At 36.5% G+C, this 18,725-nt stretch overlaps 2 protein-coding genes across 2 annotated transcripts in view; both read left to right on the top strand.

The window, feature by feature from the left end:
* The window catches only part of LOC119864989 (olfactory receptor 52E8-like), a 60,969-nt gene extending 42,296 nt beyond the window's left edge, over positions 1-18,673 (top strand). Inside the window, exons 3-5 of the mRNA XM_038568860.1 lie at positions 2,308-2,461; positions 16,368-16,400; positions 16,495-18,673. Of these exons, the coding sequence (XP_038424788.1) occupies positions 17,429-18,367 (939 nt within the window). The 5' untranslated portion in view covers positions 2,308-2,461; positions 16,368-16,400; positions 16,495-17,428 and the 3' untranslated portion in view covers positions 18,368-18,673. The remainder of the gene's footprint in view (positions 1-2,307; positions 2,462-16,367; positions 16,401-16,494) is intronic.
* On the top strand, positions 5,895-6,848 carry OR52E8C (olfactory receptor family 52 subfamily E member 8C). The gene is given in 1 exon segment (NM_001389001.1): positions 5,895-6,848. A coding segment is annotated over 1 exon segment (954 nt).
* Positions 18,674-18,725: the final 52 nt, after the last annotated feature.

Raw genomic sequence — 18,725 nt, 5'->3', positions numbered from 1 at the left:
AGGATGTATGTATCCCTTTGAATTAGTATTTTTGTATTCTTTTTTTAAATTAATTTATTTTTTGTATTTTTGTATTCTTTAGGTTAAATACCCAGTAGTGCAATTGCTGGATTGTAAGGTAGTCCAAGTTTTAATTTTTTAAAAAAGATTTATTTATTTATTTTAGAGCAAGAGGGAAAGAGGGAGAGAGAGAGCACATGCCCAGAGGGAGGGGCAGAGAAAGAGGGAAAGTCTTAAGATCCAATCTAGGGCAGGATCTCATGACCCTCAAATCAAGACCTGAGCCAAAAACCAAGAGTCAGATGCTCAACCGACTCTGCCATTCCGGTGCCCTCTATTTTTAACTTTTTAAGGAACCACCATACTGTTTTCCAGAGTGGTTGAACCAGTTTGCATTCCCACCACACTGCAAGAGTGTTCCCCTTTCTCAGCATACTCATCCACACTTGTTTTAGTCATTCTGTCTGTTGATTACTTTTTGCTTCAAATGTTTTTGAAGTTATATTTTGAAGTGGATATTCTTGATTTTTATGTATCTTATGTCTCTTCCTTTTAATAATTGTTAACTTGATTCCGTTGTTTCATAACAGGTCTACTAATACACCATAATTTTTCTTATTTTATTTTCTCAGTATCTCAAAAAAAATTAGTAGTGCTTTGTCATTTAAAAATGTTTTATATCTCCCTCTGCCTATGTCTCTGCTTCTCTCTGTGTATGTCTCTCATGAATAAATAAACAAAATCTTTAAAAAGAAAAAAAGGACACTTGGGTGGCTCAGTGGTTGAGCATCTGCCTTTGGCTCAGGTCATGATCCCAAGGTCCTGGTGTCAAGTCCCATATTAGGCTCCCCACAGGGAACCTGCTTCTCCCTCTGCTTGTGTCTCTGCCTTTCTATGTGTCTCTCATGAATAAATAATTAAAATCTTTTTTTAAATAAAAATGTTTTATAAAACATTTGTCATACATACAGAGTTGAAAAATAGGGAGTCAAACAACCATATACCCACATTCAAGAGTTATTAGTATTTTCACATGTATGTTTCACACATGCACATGTGAATATGCATGTAATTTCTGAAACATTTTAAAGTAAATAATATTATGATACTGCACCCCTAAATACTTTAGTAGACTTATCTATAAAACATATTTTTGCAATATAGCTATTATTCCTCTATATGTGCCTCTGTATATGTATGTGTCTTTGTGTATCTATGTGAAATTGTTGAAGGCACTAGGTAGTTTTCTGTGTATTAAATCATTTTTTATATTTTTATTATATATGGATTAAGGAGCTCTTATTAAGAATACTCTATAAGTGGGATCCCTGGGTGGCGCAGCGGTTTGGCGCCTGCCTTTGGCCCTGGGCGTGATCCTGGAGACCCGGGATCGAATCCCATATCAGGCTCCCGATGCATGGAGCCTGCTTCTCCCTCTGCCTGTGTCTCTGCCTCTCTCTCTCTCTCTCTCTGACTATCATAAGTAAATAAATAAAAATTAAAAAAAAAGAAAAAAAAAAAAAGAATACTCTATAAGTGGTGCTCTGAGCTCAATATTGAGTTACATTAGGATATACAGAAAATTTCATTATTCCCTTATTAATGATGCTAGATTTGATTAATGATAAAGTGACAGTGTGACTTCTTTGTAAAGCTCATTTTAGCTGCACCTGATTCTGGACATGGTTATCTGCTTCTTATAAAAGCCAAGTTTGGGATCCCTGGGTGGCGCAGCGGTTTGGCGCCTGCCTTTGGCCCAGGGTGTGATCCCGGAGACCCGGGATCGAATCCCACATCGGGCTTCCGGTGCATGGAGCCTGCTTCTCCCTCTGCCTGTGTCTCTGCCTCCCTCTCTCTCTCTCTGTAACTATCATAAATAAATAAAAAAATTAAAAAAAATATTAAAAGCCAAGTTTGTTTATTAATGTGACAGCTTTTATTTTGAGCAACTTATTTTGCTCTCTCTAGTCCACTCCCCCTGAGAAGGGCTAACAATGTTAGCTGTTTCCTAGATATACTCACAAGGCAAGTAAAGTACATATGGACCAAGAGCTTGAGAGTGCATGAGGCTTTTCAATGGCCATGTGGCTTCTTTGTGGTGCGTGTCCCCCAATGAACACTGAGATGACTATGGCTCTCACTGTCTCATACTTCTTACCTTTTATCCCTTCATTTTTATTTTGGAAAAATGCACATAACCATTTTTAAGTGTACAATTTAGTGTTACTAAATACATTTTTAATGTTTTGCAACCAACACCACCATCTATCTCCTTAACACTGTCCATCTTATAAAATTTCCTTTCAGAAATTTGGTGAGGACGCAATATTATGAAGGAGAGAGTGATCAATATTGTGACATGCAAGAGAAGTCACGAAAAAGAGTGAGAAGAATAAAGGATGATTTCATACTCAGTTATGAGAATAGGTGTCCCATTAAGACATTGAGAAGACAGCAAGTAGTAAGAGTATATTCCAATATGTTAACATTCCCCTCTTTGGCATTGTTTTATTATTTATTCATTGAGGAATATTATTTTGTTATCGCTATGTTCCAGATACTCCTCTAGTGACTGAGCATACAACTATGATGATATTCATGGTCTCTGCCTTCTAGGAACCAATAACCTTGTGAGAATGAGAAAAAAAGGAATGAATAAAATATAGTCTTACATAGGTACAAATGTATTCTAGCAAAATTAGCAGGCTAAGTAAAGAAATAGAGTTCTAAATACAAATTTCATGAAGGGCTTCTTTGAGGCAGGTGTATTTGAGGACAAATTGAATGAAAAGAGAGAATAAGACTTTTGAAAGCATTAGAAAAGGGTGTTCCAGGTTGTGTAAACAGAAAAGAAAAAAAAACTGGGATGAAAATGACCTAATAATATTTGAGGAAAGGTACCAAGTATCCTGTGGCTAGAATGAAATGAAGGAGGAGTGAGTGGTGGGAGGTGGCTTTGAAGAACACTTCAAAGGCCAACTGGCCATCCGAAGAAGTTTAGACTGGGTTATGTGAATAAAGAAGGAAGAGGATGAATAGATTAGCAGAGTTTCACCCAATGGAGTAACTGTATCAGGGAGATTGTTTAAATGGTAAAAGCATGAATATTATTATAAGGAGGAGTGAGAGAGCAAAGGAAAGAGAGAGACTGATGAACTGAGGAGGAGAGAGAGAAAGGATTGGTGGACATGATAATGAAGAATATAAGAAAAGATCAAGGCTAATAAACTAGATTTCTAATAGTGGCTTTGAAAATGTAACTTTTCTTTCTTTTTTTTAAATAAATTTATTTTTTATTGGTGTTCAATTTGCCAACATATAGAATAACACCCAGTGCTCATCCCATCAAGTGCCCACCTCAGTGCCCATCACCCAGTCACCCCCATCCCCCGCCCACCTCCCCTTCCACCACCCCTACTTCGTTTCCCAGAGTTAGGAGTCTTTCATGTTCTGTCTCTCTTTCTGAGATTTCCCACTCATTTTTTCTCCTTTCCCCTTTATTCCCTTTCACTATTTTTTATATTCCCCAAATGAATGAGACCATATAATGTTTGTCCTTCTCCAATTGACTTATTTCACTCAGCAGAAAATGTAATTTTGAAAGAAGAAATCATACAATTATATCATCTTGGCAAAAGGATTGATTAGTTAGGAAAATACAGAATCAATGGAAAAATCTTGTCCTGTAGTCTCAATGTAGAGATAAAGAGTTTGCAAAAGAGATTCCCTAGTGGCTATTAATTAAACCATGTTAAAGTCTCAAAGATACAATAATACCTATCACAAGGGAAGCAGGGCTTTAATAAAAACATAAATACTTTCTCTTCAGCATATTAAGTAGTGTGCTCCGCAAAGACACCATGTGGTGTTACAAAGTGTTGCTTCTTAGAGATTTAGACATCAAGGTAAGTCATATCAAGATTAAAGTGTGGAATACAGTGGAAGAGATGGGTAAAGGGCTATGCCAAATCTGTATAGATAGATGGAAGTCAGGTCAAAGTATGAAGATGTAAAGCACAATCACACTCATGACTTCCCAGGACTACACTCATGATTTTCTAAATAAATAAAATAGTTTTCCTAAATATGTGTATACCTATGACCAACTAAAGTCTCATAGGCAAAACCAATATGACTGCAAAGCCAATGAGGAATAAAATGCACTGATATATCCTGTATCCATTTAGCTATTGTTTCTGAATCCATCTATAAGTGTCAAATATGATAGCAAAAGGAAAAGGGATTACTATATTTCTTCTAAAAAGTACTAAGTAACTAAAGAATATCAAATATATATTTGAATGCAAAAATTTGTGAAGTTATTTATGAAGCATGGACTTAAGGGATACTTTTGTAAAAACAGAACCCAAGATTAAGGTTATAAAGGGAATGATGAACATGAGATTAAGGGTTTAGTAGAGATTAAATGAGAGCATCCATATTATCTCTTCTCACCCTCTTCAGATATGTGACAAGGAAGGAAGCATTTATGTGGACTGTGGTGGAGATAAATGGAATATGGTAGAAAAAGAAGATTTAAGGTTGAGGAAATGACTGCTGGAGAATTACAGGGAGGGCCTTAGAATTAAGAATTTACAGAGGAAGGGCAGCCTTGGTGGCTCAGTGGTTTAGCACTGCCTTTGGCCCAGGGCATGATTCTGAGACCCGGGGGTAGAGTCCCACGTCCGGCTTCCCGCATGGGGCCCTCTCTCTGTGTCTTCTTCCCTTCTCCCTCTGTCTGTGTCTCTGCCTCTCTCTCTCTGTGTCTCTCATGATTAAAGAAAAAAAAATCAGAGAGGAAGGACTGGAATCTAGTCTTCTTTCTGAATGCAATCCAGGCTGTAGGTTATATAAATAAACGTTGAAATAATAGATCTGTACACAGTTGTAGAATTAAGTGACTGGGTGCTTTCAGAAATATTTGTAGACTTAGAAATGATGTTTTCTCTGAAGAAAAGAAGGTCCATTTACAAGGAATCTTTTGGGGGGCTCAGTTGGTTAAACATCCGACTCTTGGTTTTGGCTCAGATCATGATCTCTCACGGTTATGAGATCAAGCCCAAGTCATCAGGCTCTGCACTCATCAGGAGTCTGCTTGAGGATTCTCTTCCTCTGCCCCTCCCTCTCTCTCTCTCTCAAATAAATATTTAAAAAATCTTTTGGAAAATCCACAATTATAAGTGGAATAAATTGATTTTCTAGGGATATGGAATATGGTCTATTTTATTTTTGTTTGTATTTTATGCAGCTCTAAAAGTAAGTAAGAGATAATGAGCACTGAAGAGTCCATATGATGAAGTTTTGGAATATATGTGAGGTCTGGAGCCAATGACCAAGAAAGAATTCTTGAGATGTCTTTGGTGAAAAATAGTGGTTTTACTAAAGCATGGTGACAGGACCCATGGGCTGGAAGAGCTGCTGCCCTGGTAAAATAAATAAGGTAAAATAAATTTTACCTTTATTGTTTGCATGTACCTAATAAGGGAATAGTTGAGATTATAAATACTAAAAAAAATGACCATGCACTTTAAGTGTGTTTAAAAGTACCAGATATGCAGAGCCTGGAACTTTATTTTCCAACCTGATTTTATATAAATTTCTGATTATGAACTTCTGTATAGCAGAGAGATGGTTTTCTCCTATTCCTTCTTCATGTCTAACATTTTCTAGTATGGGAAGTGACTGCAGAGTCAGGTTGATTCTGAGGCTGTTTTACACTTAAGTGGGGCTAGCAGAATATGAGGAAAATAGTTTATGTTAATTCTGAGTAGAAACAAAGAAAGGTTACCTTGCTGTTTTACATTTTACCAGGAATCTGAATAAAGGGAAAAGAGGAGAAGAATTCACCAATGAGAAGTCAATGATTATATGCACAACAGAATTGTGCAAAAGTTATGCCAGAAAGAATGGCTACACCTAATGATACCCAGTTCCATCCCTCTTCGTTCCTCCTCCTGGGTATCCCAGAACTAGAAGATGTGCAGTTCTGGATCGGATTTCCCTTTTTCTTTGTGTATCTTGTTGCACTCCTGGGGAATGCTGCTGTACTGTTTGTGATCCAGACTGAGCATAGTCTCCATGAGCCCATGTACTACTTTCTGGCCATGTTGGACTCCATTGACCTGGGCTTGTCCACAGCCACCATCCCCAAAATGTTGGGCATCTTCTGGTTCAGCCTCAGAGATATATCTTTTGAAAGCTGTCTTTCCCAGATGTTCTTCATCCATTTCTTCACTGTCATGGAGAGCATTGTGTTGGTGGCCATGGCCTTTGACCGCTACATTGCTATTTGTAAACCTCTTCGGTACACCATGATCCTCACCAGCAAAATCATCATCATCATTGCAGGGATTGCTATTCTGAGGAGTCTTTGCATGGTGATCCCACTGGTGTTTCTCCTCCTGAGGCTGCCCTTCTGTGGGCACCATATCATCCCTCATACCTATTGTGAACACATGGGCATTGCCCGTCTGGCTTGTGCCAGCATCAAAGTCAACATTCTATTTGGCCTTGGCAACATTTCTCTCTTATTATTGGATGTGCTCCTTATAATTCTCTCCTATGTCAGGATCCTCCATGCTGTCTTCTGTTTGCCCTCCAAGGAGGCTCGACTCAAAGCTCTCAACACCTGTGGCTCTCACATTGGTGTTATCTTAGCCTTTTTCACTCCAGCCTTTTTCTCTTTCTTGACACATCGATTTGGCCACAATATTCCTCAATATATTCACATTTTCTTGGCTAATCTGTATGTAGTTGTTCCACCAGCTTTCAATCCTGTAATTTATGGGGTCAGAACCAAGCAGATCAGGGAGCGAGTCCTGAGGGTTTTCTTTAGGACAGAGAGCTAATCAGTCAGAGGTCTTGGAAGGTCTGTGTTATATTTCATGTGTCCTGCATTATAAAAAGTAGAGTTACCTTATGTCTAACCCAAAAGAAAAGAGGAAGAATTGAGAGGGGGAATATTGTGACCAGTAACATTAATTATCTTTGAGTGGAATTTTATATTTAAAGTTATGTATCATTGATGATATCAGATTGGGAAAATTTGATATCCACTTGCAAAATAAGTTAATTTAGATCCTTACTTCACATCATAGAAAAAATTAACGTGCAATGGACTAGGTCTCTGGTAAAGTATAAAATCCAGTGTTAAAATTATTTGTAATATTTCTCACATAAAATTTTATATTTATGACAATAATAGCAAGAAATATATTTAAATGATTGATTAGACTTTACTAAAATTAATATATATATTTTTCTTCAGGAGATACTAGTAATAAAATGAAAAAGGAAGTCATAATCTGAGAGAAAATATTTATACCTCATGTGTACAATAAAGGGGTTATATAAAAAATAAAGAATTCTTGTAATTCAATTATGAAGAGTCAAATTAATTAAAATAGAAAAGTAACATACATACATTTGTTAAAACCTAAATAACTAGTCATTAGGAGCATATAAATGATCTTTATAATTCATCACTATGGATAACGCATATTAAAACTATAGTGTTGAATGTCAACCCCTCTCTCTGTCTAATACAAACTTCCTTAAAGGTCTACTTACTGAGAATACTTCTCAGTTTATCTTCTACATGAACCTCTCTATCTCAGAAACTATTTCTATAGAACAAAGTTGACAATGGTTTTCTTTCTTTATGATGTATTTTCACCATTTTTGTGTCATGCTTTATATTTTTACTTTAAGTTTTTTTTTGTTTGTTTGTTTCTGGACTTTTTTATTTTTAAAAAGATTTTATTTGTTTATTCATGAGAGACACAGAGAGACAGAAAAATAGGCAAAGGGAGAAGCGGGCTCCCAGTGGAGAGCCCAGTCGGGACTCAATCACAGGACCCTGGGATCACAACCTGAGTCAAAGGCAGGGGCTCAACCACTGAGTCACTCAGATGCCCTTTTTTCTTCTTTTTTAATACACACTGCAGTTTTACAGAAGTAAGCATAAGGCTACTCCCACATGTTACTACACAAAAGTTTACAAAACCTTGTATCATTTTTTTTGGTAAATTTATTTTATTTATATGTTTATAAGTTTTTACTTAAATTATGATTAGTTAACATACAGTCTAATATTAGTTTCAGGTATACAATATAGTGATTTAACACTTCCATATCTTGGTTATTGTAAATAATACTCAATAAACATAGGGATACATATATATTTTCAAATTAATGTTTTCATTTTCTTTGGGTAAATACTCAGTAGTGGAATTATTGTATCATATGGTATTTCTATTTTTAATTTTTTGAGAAAACTCTGTGCTGTTTTCCACATGGCTGCACCAATTTACATTCCCATCAACAATGCATGAAGGTTTCTTTTTCCTTACATCCTTGCTAACACTTGTATTTCTTGTCTTTTTTATTCTAACCATTGTGGCAGGTGTGAGGTGACATCTCATTGTGGTTTTCCTTTGAATTTTTCTGATGATTAGTTATAGTGAGCATCTTTTCACGTGGTTGTTGCCTATTTGTATATCTTCCTCTTTTTAGAAATGTACTTGTGTCTTCTATCCATTTTTTAATTGGATTATTTTTGGTGTTGAATTGCATAAATTCTTTATATTTTGGATATTAACTCCTTATTGGATATGTCATTTGCAAATATATTCTCCCATCCAGTAGGTTGCTTTTTGTTTTGTTCATGGTTTCTTTTAAACTCAAAATGGATAGACACGTAAATGTGAGACTTGAAACCATAACATATGCAATAATTTCTTTGACATTGGCTATAGCAGCATTTTTCTAGGTATGTCTCTTAAGAGAAGAGAAACAAAAGCAAAAACAAAATGTTGCATCAAAATAAAAAGCTTTTGTATAGTGAAATGTATTTCTTTTTAGATGATATTATGTCTTTCTGCAGTTTTATAAAAAAATATAAAGAGCAGAAATCCTTTAAAATATTGCTTCTATGTCATTTTCTATCTCCTTGCTCATGTTAAATTCTAGTTAAATGTAAGTGGCTTGATTATTTATTACTGTTTTGTCAACTTGTTGTTTAGAGGCATGAAGGCATAAAACAAACTAATTCATCTCATAAATTTTATTGACTGGAAATTTAGAAAGGTTAAGCAAAAACTACTTTTCTCTGCTTCATAATGTTTAAGACCTGAGGTATAATCATTCAAATTGCTGAGAGTGACCCGTATGACTGGTGGCTGTAACTAGTGGGCATTCAACTAATTTCTACTTTCATGTCTAGTTTCTAGGCATAGCTGAAGGACTGACCTCGGACCCTTATCTGGAATCTGCATGTGATTTTTCCAGTATGGTGGTCTTAGGATCAAGCTTCTTACAAAGGCCCTAAGAAATAGTCGTCCCAGCAGTATAAGATGGGAGTTGCATGGTCTATTAAAACCAATTCTGGGAAATTATATAGCACTACATTGACCATACTGTACTGTTTTAAATAGCCACTTGCCTCCTCAAACACACAGAAACACCACACTTTTTGATGAGTGAAGTGTCAATACTTTTTAAAGAATACAAGCTACTCTTTCAAAATAAAACACTCAGCAAATTAGGAATAGAAGAGAACTTCTCACCACAAAGGACATTTTTGAAAAATCCACACTAACATTATATTTAATGATAAAAGACTGAACAGTTTTCCCCTAAAATAAGGAATAGGACAATACTTCCTGTTCTAATTCTTGGTATTCAACACAGTATTGAAAGTTCTAACCAGAGGAATTAGCAATACACTTAAAAAAAACTATTGGACTTAATGAATATATTAATATTTTCATATTTATTTATAATAAAATATTCAGCAAAGTTGCAGGGAAAAAAGGAAACACACAACAACAATATATTTCTATAAACTCTCAATGAAAAATATGAAAAGTAAGTTAAAACAATTCTCTTTATACTATCTTAAAAGAATAACATACTCAGAAACACATTTAAACAAAATTTGCACAACAAAAATTATAAAACATTGATGATATTTTGAAAGAACTAAGTAAATGAAAATACATCCTTTGTCCATAGATTGAAGACTTAATATTGTTAAAATGGCAATATTCTCCATGGCATTCTATAGATTTAATGCAATTGTTATTAAAATTTCAATAGACTTTGCAGAAATAGAAACCTAGATCTTAAAATTCATACTAAATTTCAAGGATTGCCAAATAGTCAAAATGATCTTAAAAAACCCCACCAAGGTTAAAAGACTCATATCTCTTACAAAGTTATGGTAATTAATACACTATGATGCTGGCATAAGGATAGACATATAGATAAATGGAATAGGGATGAAATTCAAGAAATAAACTCAAGTATATATAGTCAAATATCTATGTTCATGACTATTCAAAAGAGGAACAAAAAGTTTCTTTAAAAATAGTAATGGAGGAGTGCCTGGGTGGTTCAGTTGTTTGTGTTTGCCATAGGCTCAGATCATGATCTCATGATCCTGGGATCCAGCCCTGCATTCAGCTCCCTGCTCAGTGGGGAGTCTGTTTCTTCCTCTGCCTCCCTCCCTCCAATTTGTGCTCACTCTCTCTCTCTCTCAAATAAAGTAAATCTTGAAAAAATTAAAAAAAAATGAAATGACAATGGAACAGCCAGATATCTACTGCAAAAGAATTAAGTTGGATCTTTGCCTCATATCACACACATACACACACAAAGGGAATGAAAATGAATCAAAGGTGTAAATACAAGAACAATAAATATGAAAATATTGGAAGAATACAAAGGAGTAAATCTTTGTGACCTTGAATTTGGCAATAATTATTTAGGTATAATACCAATTATGTAACAAGAGAAAAATTGATAAATTGGACCTCATCAGAATTTAAAAAGTGCATCAAGTGACACCTCAAGAGTGAAAAGAGAACCTGTAAAATGGGAAAAAAATGTTTGCAAACCATATATTTAAAAAGGGTATAGTACCCAGAATATACAAACAAGTCAACAATCAAACACAACTCAATCAGAAAATGGGCAAGGAACTTGAGTAGACATTTCTTTAAATAGATAATGTAAATGGCCAACATGCCCTTGAAAATGTGCTCCATAGCATTAGTCATTAGTGAAATGCAAATCAAATTCATGAGATATCATAATACATACAATGAAAGCTGTAATAATTTTTTAAAAGACAAGCAAGTATTGATGAGAATGTGAAATGGGATTCCTCATATATTTTTGTTTGAAACATAAAATAGTGCAAGTGCTATAGAAAACAAATGAGTGGTTCCTCTAAAATTCAAACCTAGACTTATATATGACCCAATAATTCTATTGCTAGATATATACTTGGAAGAAGTGAAAATAGGTGTCCAAACAAAAACTCCTATGCTACCATTTTTAATGGCACATTAATTTATTTTAATAGATTTATTTTTTATTGGTGTTCAATTTGCCAACGTACAGAATAACACCCAGTGCTCATCCCGTCAAGTGCCCCCCTCAGTGCCCGTCACCCAGTCACCCCCACCCCCCACCCTCCTCTCCTTCCACCACCCCTATTTCATTCCCAGAGTCAGGAGTCTTCATGTTCTGTCTCCCTTTCTGATATTTCCTACCCATTTCTTCTCCCTTCCCTTCTATTTCCTTTCACTATTATTTATATTCCCCAAATGAATGAGAACATATAATGTTTGTCTTTCTCCGATTGACTCATTTCACTCAGCATAATACCCTCCAGTTCCACCCACGTTGAAGCAAATGTATTTGTCATTTCTAATGGCTGAGTAATATTCCATTGTATACATAGATGTTTTACATTAGATGAAAAGTGGAAGCAACTCAAGTGTTCATCCTTTAAGGAATGGATAAGCAACATGTAGCATAACCATAGAATTGAATAATATTCCTCCATAAAAACAATGAAATACTGGCACATGCTGCTACATGTCTGAAACTTAAAACATTATGGAAAATGAAAGAAGTCACGTACAAAAGGCTACAGGTTGTATGAAACTCAGGCTGGGGAAATCCACAGTGACAGAAAGCAAATTGATGGTTTCCAGGGTCTGAGGAAAGGGGGAAATGTGCAGTGGTTGCTTCATGAATATAGGGTTTTCCTTTGAAGTGATAAAAATACTCTGGAACTAGATAGTGGTGATGGTAGCAAAACATTATATATGCTCTAAATGTCACTAATGGTAAACTTTATGTATATTTTCCCACAATTAAAAAAATTAAAAATAATATCACATTTATTCTGCCTACATTTATTTACATTCCTCCTTCATGTAAACCAAACATACATACAGAAGTTCCTATCCTGTTATACTCTAATGCTTAGTCTCAAGAGACATTATCTCACTATCTAAATCAGTTTCAGGTGCACATGAGACTGTGTGTTTGTTTCATTGAGTATGATTTATCTTTGTATAGAGACCTCTGATCTCATGCAGAAAGTATCCCGGCCCACACACATCCAACATAAAATAATGAAACAGGCGCAGCACAAGTATACAAGACATTTCAATTCAAAAGAGGAAAATGAGAGGGACACTGTGATCATTGGCCCATGGCCATGGAGAACATAATTGCTGATTATTGCTCTGGAAGTGATCCCTATTGCTCTTGGTTTTGCCTTCTGTAGTCTTGGTTCTACCACCTAAGTCATACTTTTATTTATTTATTTATTTATTTATTTATTTATTTATTTATTTATTCATTTATTTATATGTTTTATTTATTTATTCATGAGAGGCACACACACACACACACACACACACACACACACACACACACACACAGAGACAGAGACACAGGCAGAGGGAGAAGCAGGCTCCATGCAGGGAGCCCAACTTGGGACTCAATCCCCGGTCTCCAGGGTCACACCCTGGGCTGAAGGCGGTGCTAAACTGCTGGGCCACCGGGGCTGCCCTTTTTTTTTTTTTTTTTTTTAAGATTTTATTTATTTATTCATGAGAGGCAGAGAGAGAGATTGAGAGAGAGGCAGAGACACAGGCAGAGGGAGACATACTTCCTTTTTAATAGAAAGCAGGTTATATTGCCCCTTGGCAATTGTTCTCCATTTCCTTCTTGCCTGTCAAAATTAAGTTGTTCAAAGTCTTCTTTTCCTTTTGTATTGTATCTGTCTCTTTCATTCCAAGCTGATATAAGTTCCTTAAAGTTTTGTGGGATTTCTTATGTGTCAGTTTGCAAATCTGGACTATTAAACAAAAGCCACAGTTAGAATTCCCTTTAAGATACATCTTTCTCTACTTCACTCCTTCTGTGAGGCTTCCTTAGGAGTAATGTCATTAAGATTCTTAGTAGCTTTAGATTAATAGAGTCTGTGAGGCATGCCCTTAACATTCTGTCAGAAATGATGTATGAGAAAGTACCTTAAGTCTTTGAGATCTTAAAGATTTTATAGTCACACTCTTGGTATGATCTTTGCCTTGGAGCTGTTTCTTGTTTTGAGAATGGTTTGCAGTGAAGAGAAGATGAGAATGGAAATAGACTTGATTTTAAAAAGCAGTACATCTCTATTTTCTCTAAATTTTGTTTGAAAGCCAAATAATCTCATCTTTAACTCTTCTTTATCTATCCAAATTTTATTATACATAGCTAAAAGAAACTACCTAGTACTTCTGACACCCTGCCTGGAAAATCTTTGGCCAAATCCACCAGTTCATTTTAAGTATTTTTTTCCAGTTATTGAATGCAATAGCTTGGCCAAATTTTATATCTCTATATAGAAAAGATCCTTTTTACCTTAGCTTGCAATTCTGTCTTCCTCACCTTTCTTCTGCCCCCATTGGCAGTCCTATTAAGGCCCATCAGTCTTGGGATCCCTGGGTGGCTCAGCGGTTTAGCGCCTGCCTTTGGCCCAGGGCGCGATCCTGGAGATCCGGGATGGAATACCACGTCGGGCTCCCGGTGCATGGAGCCTGCTTCTCCCTCTGCCTGTGTCTCTGCCTCTCTCTCTCTCTCACTGTGTGCCTATCATAAATAAATAAAAATTAAAAAAAGAAAGGCCCATCAGTCTTCATCTCTATGCACAGCTGTCAAATCAATGACACATGTTTTAGGTTTTAATAAGATGGAACCAGGTTTAAGGTAGCCAAGTTTCTTCTGGTTTTCTATTCTTTTGTATGTATCATCCTGAAACTTAATGGTATACAGTCAACAGATATATATTTTATTATGTTCACATATTTTTAATAATAAATTTATTTTTTATTGGTGTTCGATTTGCCAACATACAGAATAACACCCAGGGCTCATCCCGTCAAGTGCCCCCCTCAGTGCCCATCACCCAGTCACCCCCACCCTCGCCCTCCTCCCCTTCCACCACCCCTAGTTCATTTCCCAGAGTTAGGAGTCTTCATGTTCTGTCTCCCTCTCTGATATTTCCTACCCATTTCTTCTCCCTTGCCTTCTATTTCCTTTCACTATTATTTATATTCCCCAAATGAATGAGAGCATATAATGTTTGTCCTTCTCTGATTGACTCATTTCACTCAGCATAATACCCTCCAGTTCCACTCACGTTGAAGCAAATGGTGGGTATTTGTCATTTCCAATGGCTGAGTAATATTCCATTGTATACATAAAACACATCTTCTTTATCCACTCATCTTTCGATGGACACCGAGGCTCACATATTGTATAGTTCAGGAATTAAAAAAAAAAAACATACTGAGGAAAGTTCTTTATTTTCTCTACAAAAGTTAAGAGTATAAGTTAGGGTAGCTGAAATGGATAAAGTTGTTTTAAAGAACTTCAATAGGTGGAGTAGGTCACCCTAAACTAGTCTCTTCACTTTGATGTCTGGGGTCCAGGCTAGGAAAGTGGATAGATGGGCTCAGCTAACACTCTTATATGGAGCTAAGCTCTGTAAATTTCCTTGTGTCTGAGTGGCTTTCCTCTACCCTGATCATCAGTCCCTTTCCTTGCTCCTGTAATCATTAAACAATTAGTGGGGGTAATGATAAGTAAGAAGTTTAGCTCAACTTTTGAGCTTCCTTCTTTACAGGATCTTGTCTCCTCATATATTTTTGCTTTATCTTGTCTTTCACAAGAATAGGTCATGAGGAGTGGGGCAAAGGAATTATAGAAACATCGATTTAGGCTATAACACAGATGATGTAGAACCAAAAAAGCAAGGGCAGACTGATGGAATATAACATTGGCGAAGGTAGCTGATAAACATCTTGACAGCTCAAGTATTAATCAGGAGCTTAGACTTTTAATTTTGAAAGCAGAAAAGATACAGAATCTCAATTGAAAGGAAAGAGTAGATGGTTCTTGCCCTGTAGTTCCAGTGAGGATGGGGAGGTCTTTTAGAACCCTCCAGTGAATATCACAGTTGATGCTAAGAAACAGGGGAGACTACAGCCGGATCCCACTGGAAGCAGGGCAGCTGCATCAATATAAATGCCTACTCCTTGCATAGGAAAGTGTGGATCCAGAGAAATGTCGGACAATGTTTCCAAAGTCCATCCTCTCAGAGACATTTGGAAAGCTAGGTAAGGCTGTGTTGTCCTTGGTTAGGGCTGTGGGAAATAGCATGAGAAATGGGAAATGAGTTCAGGCTTACCCAGAATAGGGAGAGGGAAGGAAAGTAAGGACATAATACAGATAAATGCAGGAAATGCATAAATATAGGGAAAAAGGTAAAGAGAATACACAAACAAGATTTGGGCATTACCAAATTTTATACTCATAAACAATCATGGTCACAGATATTCCTATGAGTATATATATCTCTTTGCCTTTTTAGTCTCATCCATGCAGCCCCAGGTGACATGCAGAATGAAATTCTGTATCATCTCAGCTACTTTTTCTTACCTTATATACTAGGAAACTAATGTGAATATTAAGAGATCAATGACCACATTTCCTTGGTAACTGACACATTTCCAGGCCTAATAAATTAGATAAACAGGTATGTTTTTTAACAGTGAAATTCATGGATGAAACATCATGAAGGATAACTATGAATGCTGGTAGAGTTTGTTTCATTTTGTCTTGTCTTATCTTGAATAGGGTCCAAAACCAAGGTGAAAAGGTAGCTGAGTCATGGGATAGCACGTGGGTAGTTCTGGTTATTTCGGAGTAGCATATACCATGGGACTGGGAATTAGGGATGGATAAGATGAAAAGGTGCACAGTAGAGTTTCTCAACCTTGGCACTATTGATATTTGGGGGCATATCATTCTTTGTTCTGGGAGTGGGGGCTGTTCCATGAACTGTGGGATGTTTAGCAGCATTTCTGGCACCTACCCAATAGATACTGGTAACACTTCCCTCAAATTCTGACAGTCAGAGATATTTCCAGACATTAACAAGTATACCCTAGGGAGAAAATGACCACTGGTTGAAAAACACTGGAATAATCATTTCTCCTTTTCTTTATCATTTACAGGACATGAAATGGTATTTATGTATGTGGGGCAAGGTAAGTGGGTAGGTGGAGGCCGTGGAATATGGTAAAGTAATGAGTAACATGATGTGGAATTGAGAAAATGATTGTCTTGTACAATTTGTTTCAGGAAGGTAGAAATCATGGTCCCCAGGAGGAGAGGCTGGGGCCCAGTCACATCACTCTACCTGGCAAATATTTGAGGATATGTCAATATATATTGATAGAATATATCAGTATACACAAACTTATGGAATGAATAAATGACTATTGGTTAACTGATTTGGAAATGTGGCTGTTGAAGCACTCAGGAGGATACATACTCATAGGAGGTTAATGCTCCCAGAAAATTAGGGGTGGGAATGAGATTGGTTTCCTTCTTTGGATGTAAATATCAATCTACAATTCTACAATCTTACAATCTAGTTCACTTGAGTGCTGGTTGTTTTTATGACTTTCCTCTGACTTTCACTTAAACTTTTTTTTTCCCTGAGAATTTGTATTACATATACAATAGTTTCAGGCGCATGAGTAAACAAAACTAAATTTGTTGTCTCTGTTTCAGAATCAAAGAGAGGTATATGCACAAACACACACATATACATATATATGTATAACATACATATACATAAGCACACACAAAACTCACATTAATAGTCCTCAAATTCCCCAATAAGAGAATGGGTTGAATTACATATGGTAAAGCATTTTTCATATAAATTAAATGCAGTGCCTGTAATTCCATGAAATACAAAGAACAAAACCCTGCCTTGAATATCTACCTGATAGATGGATATTCTTCTTCCCTCTCTTGTTCAATCTTTAATATAGGGGAATGATCTGAGGAATAGAGAGACTTGCTCTATTCCTGGAGCCCTCGGATGTTCTGCTAAGGATGACAGATAAGTTTTGATAATATTGGAAGAAATGGGAGAAAATGAATACTGCACACTCATTTTGCATTTAACCAAGAGTCAGGAAAAAGACGAAATTGGAGCAAGAGTCACTAATGGGAAGTTGACATCTAACGTGGTTATATCCAGTCACCAACAATAACAGAGACAATGTCCACTCTTAATGATACCCAATTTCACCCTTCTTCATTCCTACTCTTGGGTATACCAGGGCTAGAAGATGTGCATTTCTGGATCGGATTTCCCTTTTTCTTTGTGTATCTTGTTGCACTCCTGGGGAATACTGCTGTCCTATTTGTGATCCTGACTGAGCATAATCTCCATGAGCCCATGTACTACTTTCTGGCCATATTGGACTGCATTGACCTGGGCTTATCCACAGCCACCATCCCCAAAATGTTGGGCATCTTCTGGTTCAGCCTCAGAGATATATCTTTTGAAAGCTGTCTTTCCCAGATGTTCTTCATCCATTTCTTCACTGCCATGGAGAGCATTGTGTTGGTGGCCATGGCCTTTGACCGCTACATTGCCATTTGTAAACCTCTTCGGTACACCATGATCCTCACCAACAGAATCATCATCATCATTGCAGGCATTGCTATTCTGAGGAGTCTTTGCATGGTGATCCCACTGGTGTTTCTCCTCCTGAGGCTGCCCTTCTGTGGGCACCACATCATCCCTCATACCTATTGTGAACACATGGGCATTGCCCGTCTGGCTTGTGCCAGCATCAAAGTCAACATAATATTTGGTCTTGGGGATATGTCTATTTTATTATTGGATGTGCTTCTTATTACTCTTTCCTATGTCAGGATCCTCCATGCTGTCTTCTGCTTGCCCTCCAAGGAGGCTCGACTCAAAGCTCTCAACACCTGTGGCTCCCACATTGGTGTTATCTTAGCCTTTTTCACTCCAGCATTTTTCTCTTTCTTGACACATCGTTTTGGCCACAACATCCCCCAGTATATCCACATTTTTTTAGCCAATCTATACATCGTTGTTCCACCAGCTCTCAATCCTGCAATCTACGGGGTCAGGACCAAGCAGATTAGAGAGCGGGTTTTGAGGATTTTTTTTAAAGACATTTAACCATTGGTAGTCCTAGAATTACAGTTCATATTTGCTCCATTCACTCATTAGAAGGGGGTTATCATTTTAAAAGATAGAAGTAGCAAAGGTGAATATGAACATTTCTTTCTCTGTAATCCATTGAGTTTACAGATAATAATAAATTTATTGGTGATAATATTACAATTTTTAAGTATTGCATCTTTTACAAAATGCTTATACTTATACTATTTGATAATCAAGGTAGTCCTATAAAGTCATTACTATATTCACAAGCTTTCAAGTGAGAGTTTGATGCTGAGTATTGCTAAATTATTCATCTGAAAATTCAGCTGTTAGGAATATATTCTTAAAAAAAAAGGAATAGATTCTTAAGTCA

This window comes from Canis lupus, chromosome 21, assembly GCF_011100685.1.
Source record: "Canis lupus familiaris isolate Mischka breed German Shepherd chromosome 21, alternate assembly UU_Cfam_GSD_1.0, whole genome shotgun sequence".
In the NCBI taxonomy this organism is placed as follows: Eukaryota; Metazoa; Chordata; class Mammalia; order Carnivora; family Canidae; genus Canis; species Canis lupus.
Note: the sequence above shows the minus strand (reverse complement) of the source record. Positions and strands in the feature narration are given on the sequence as shown.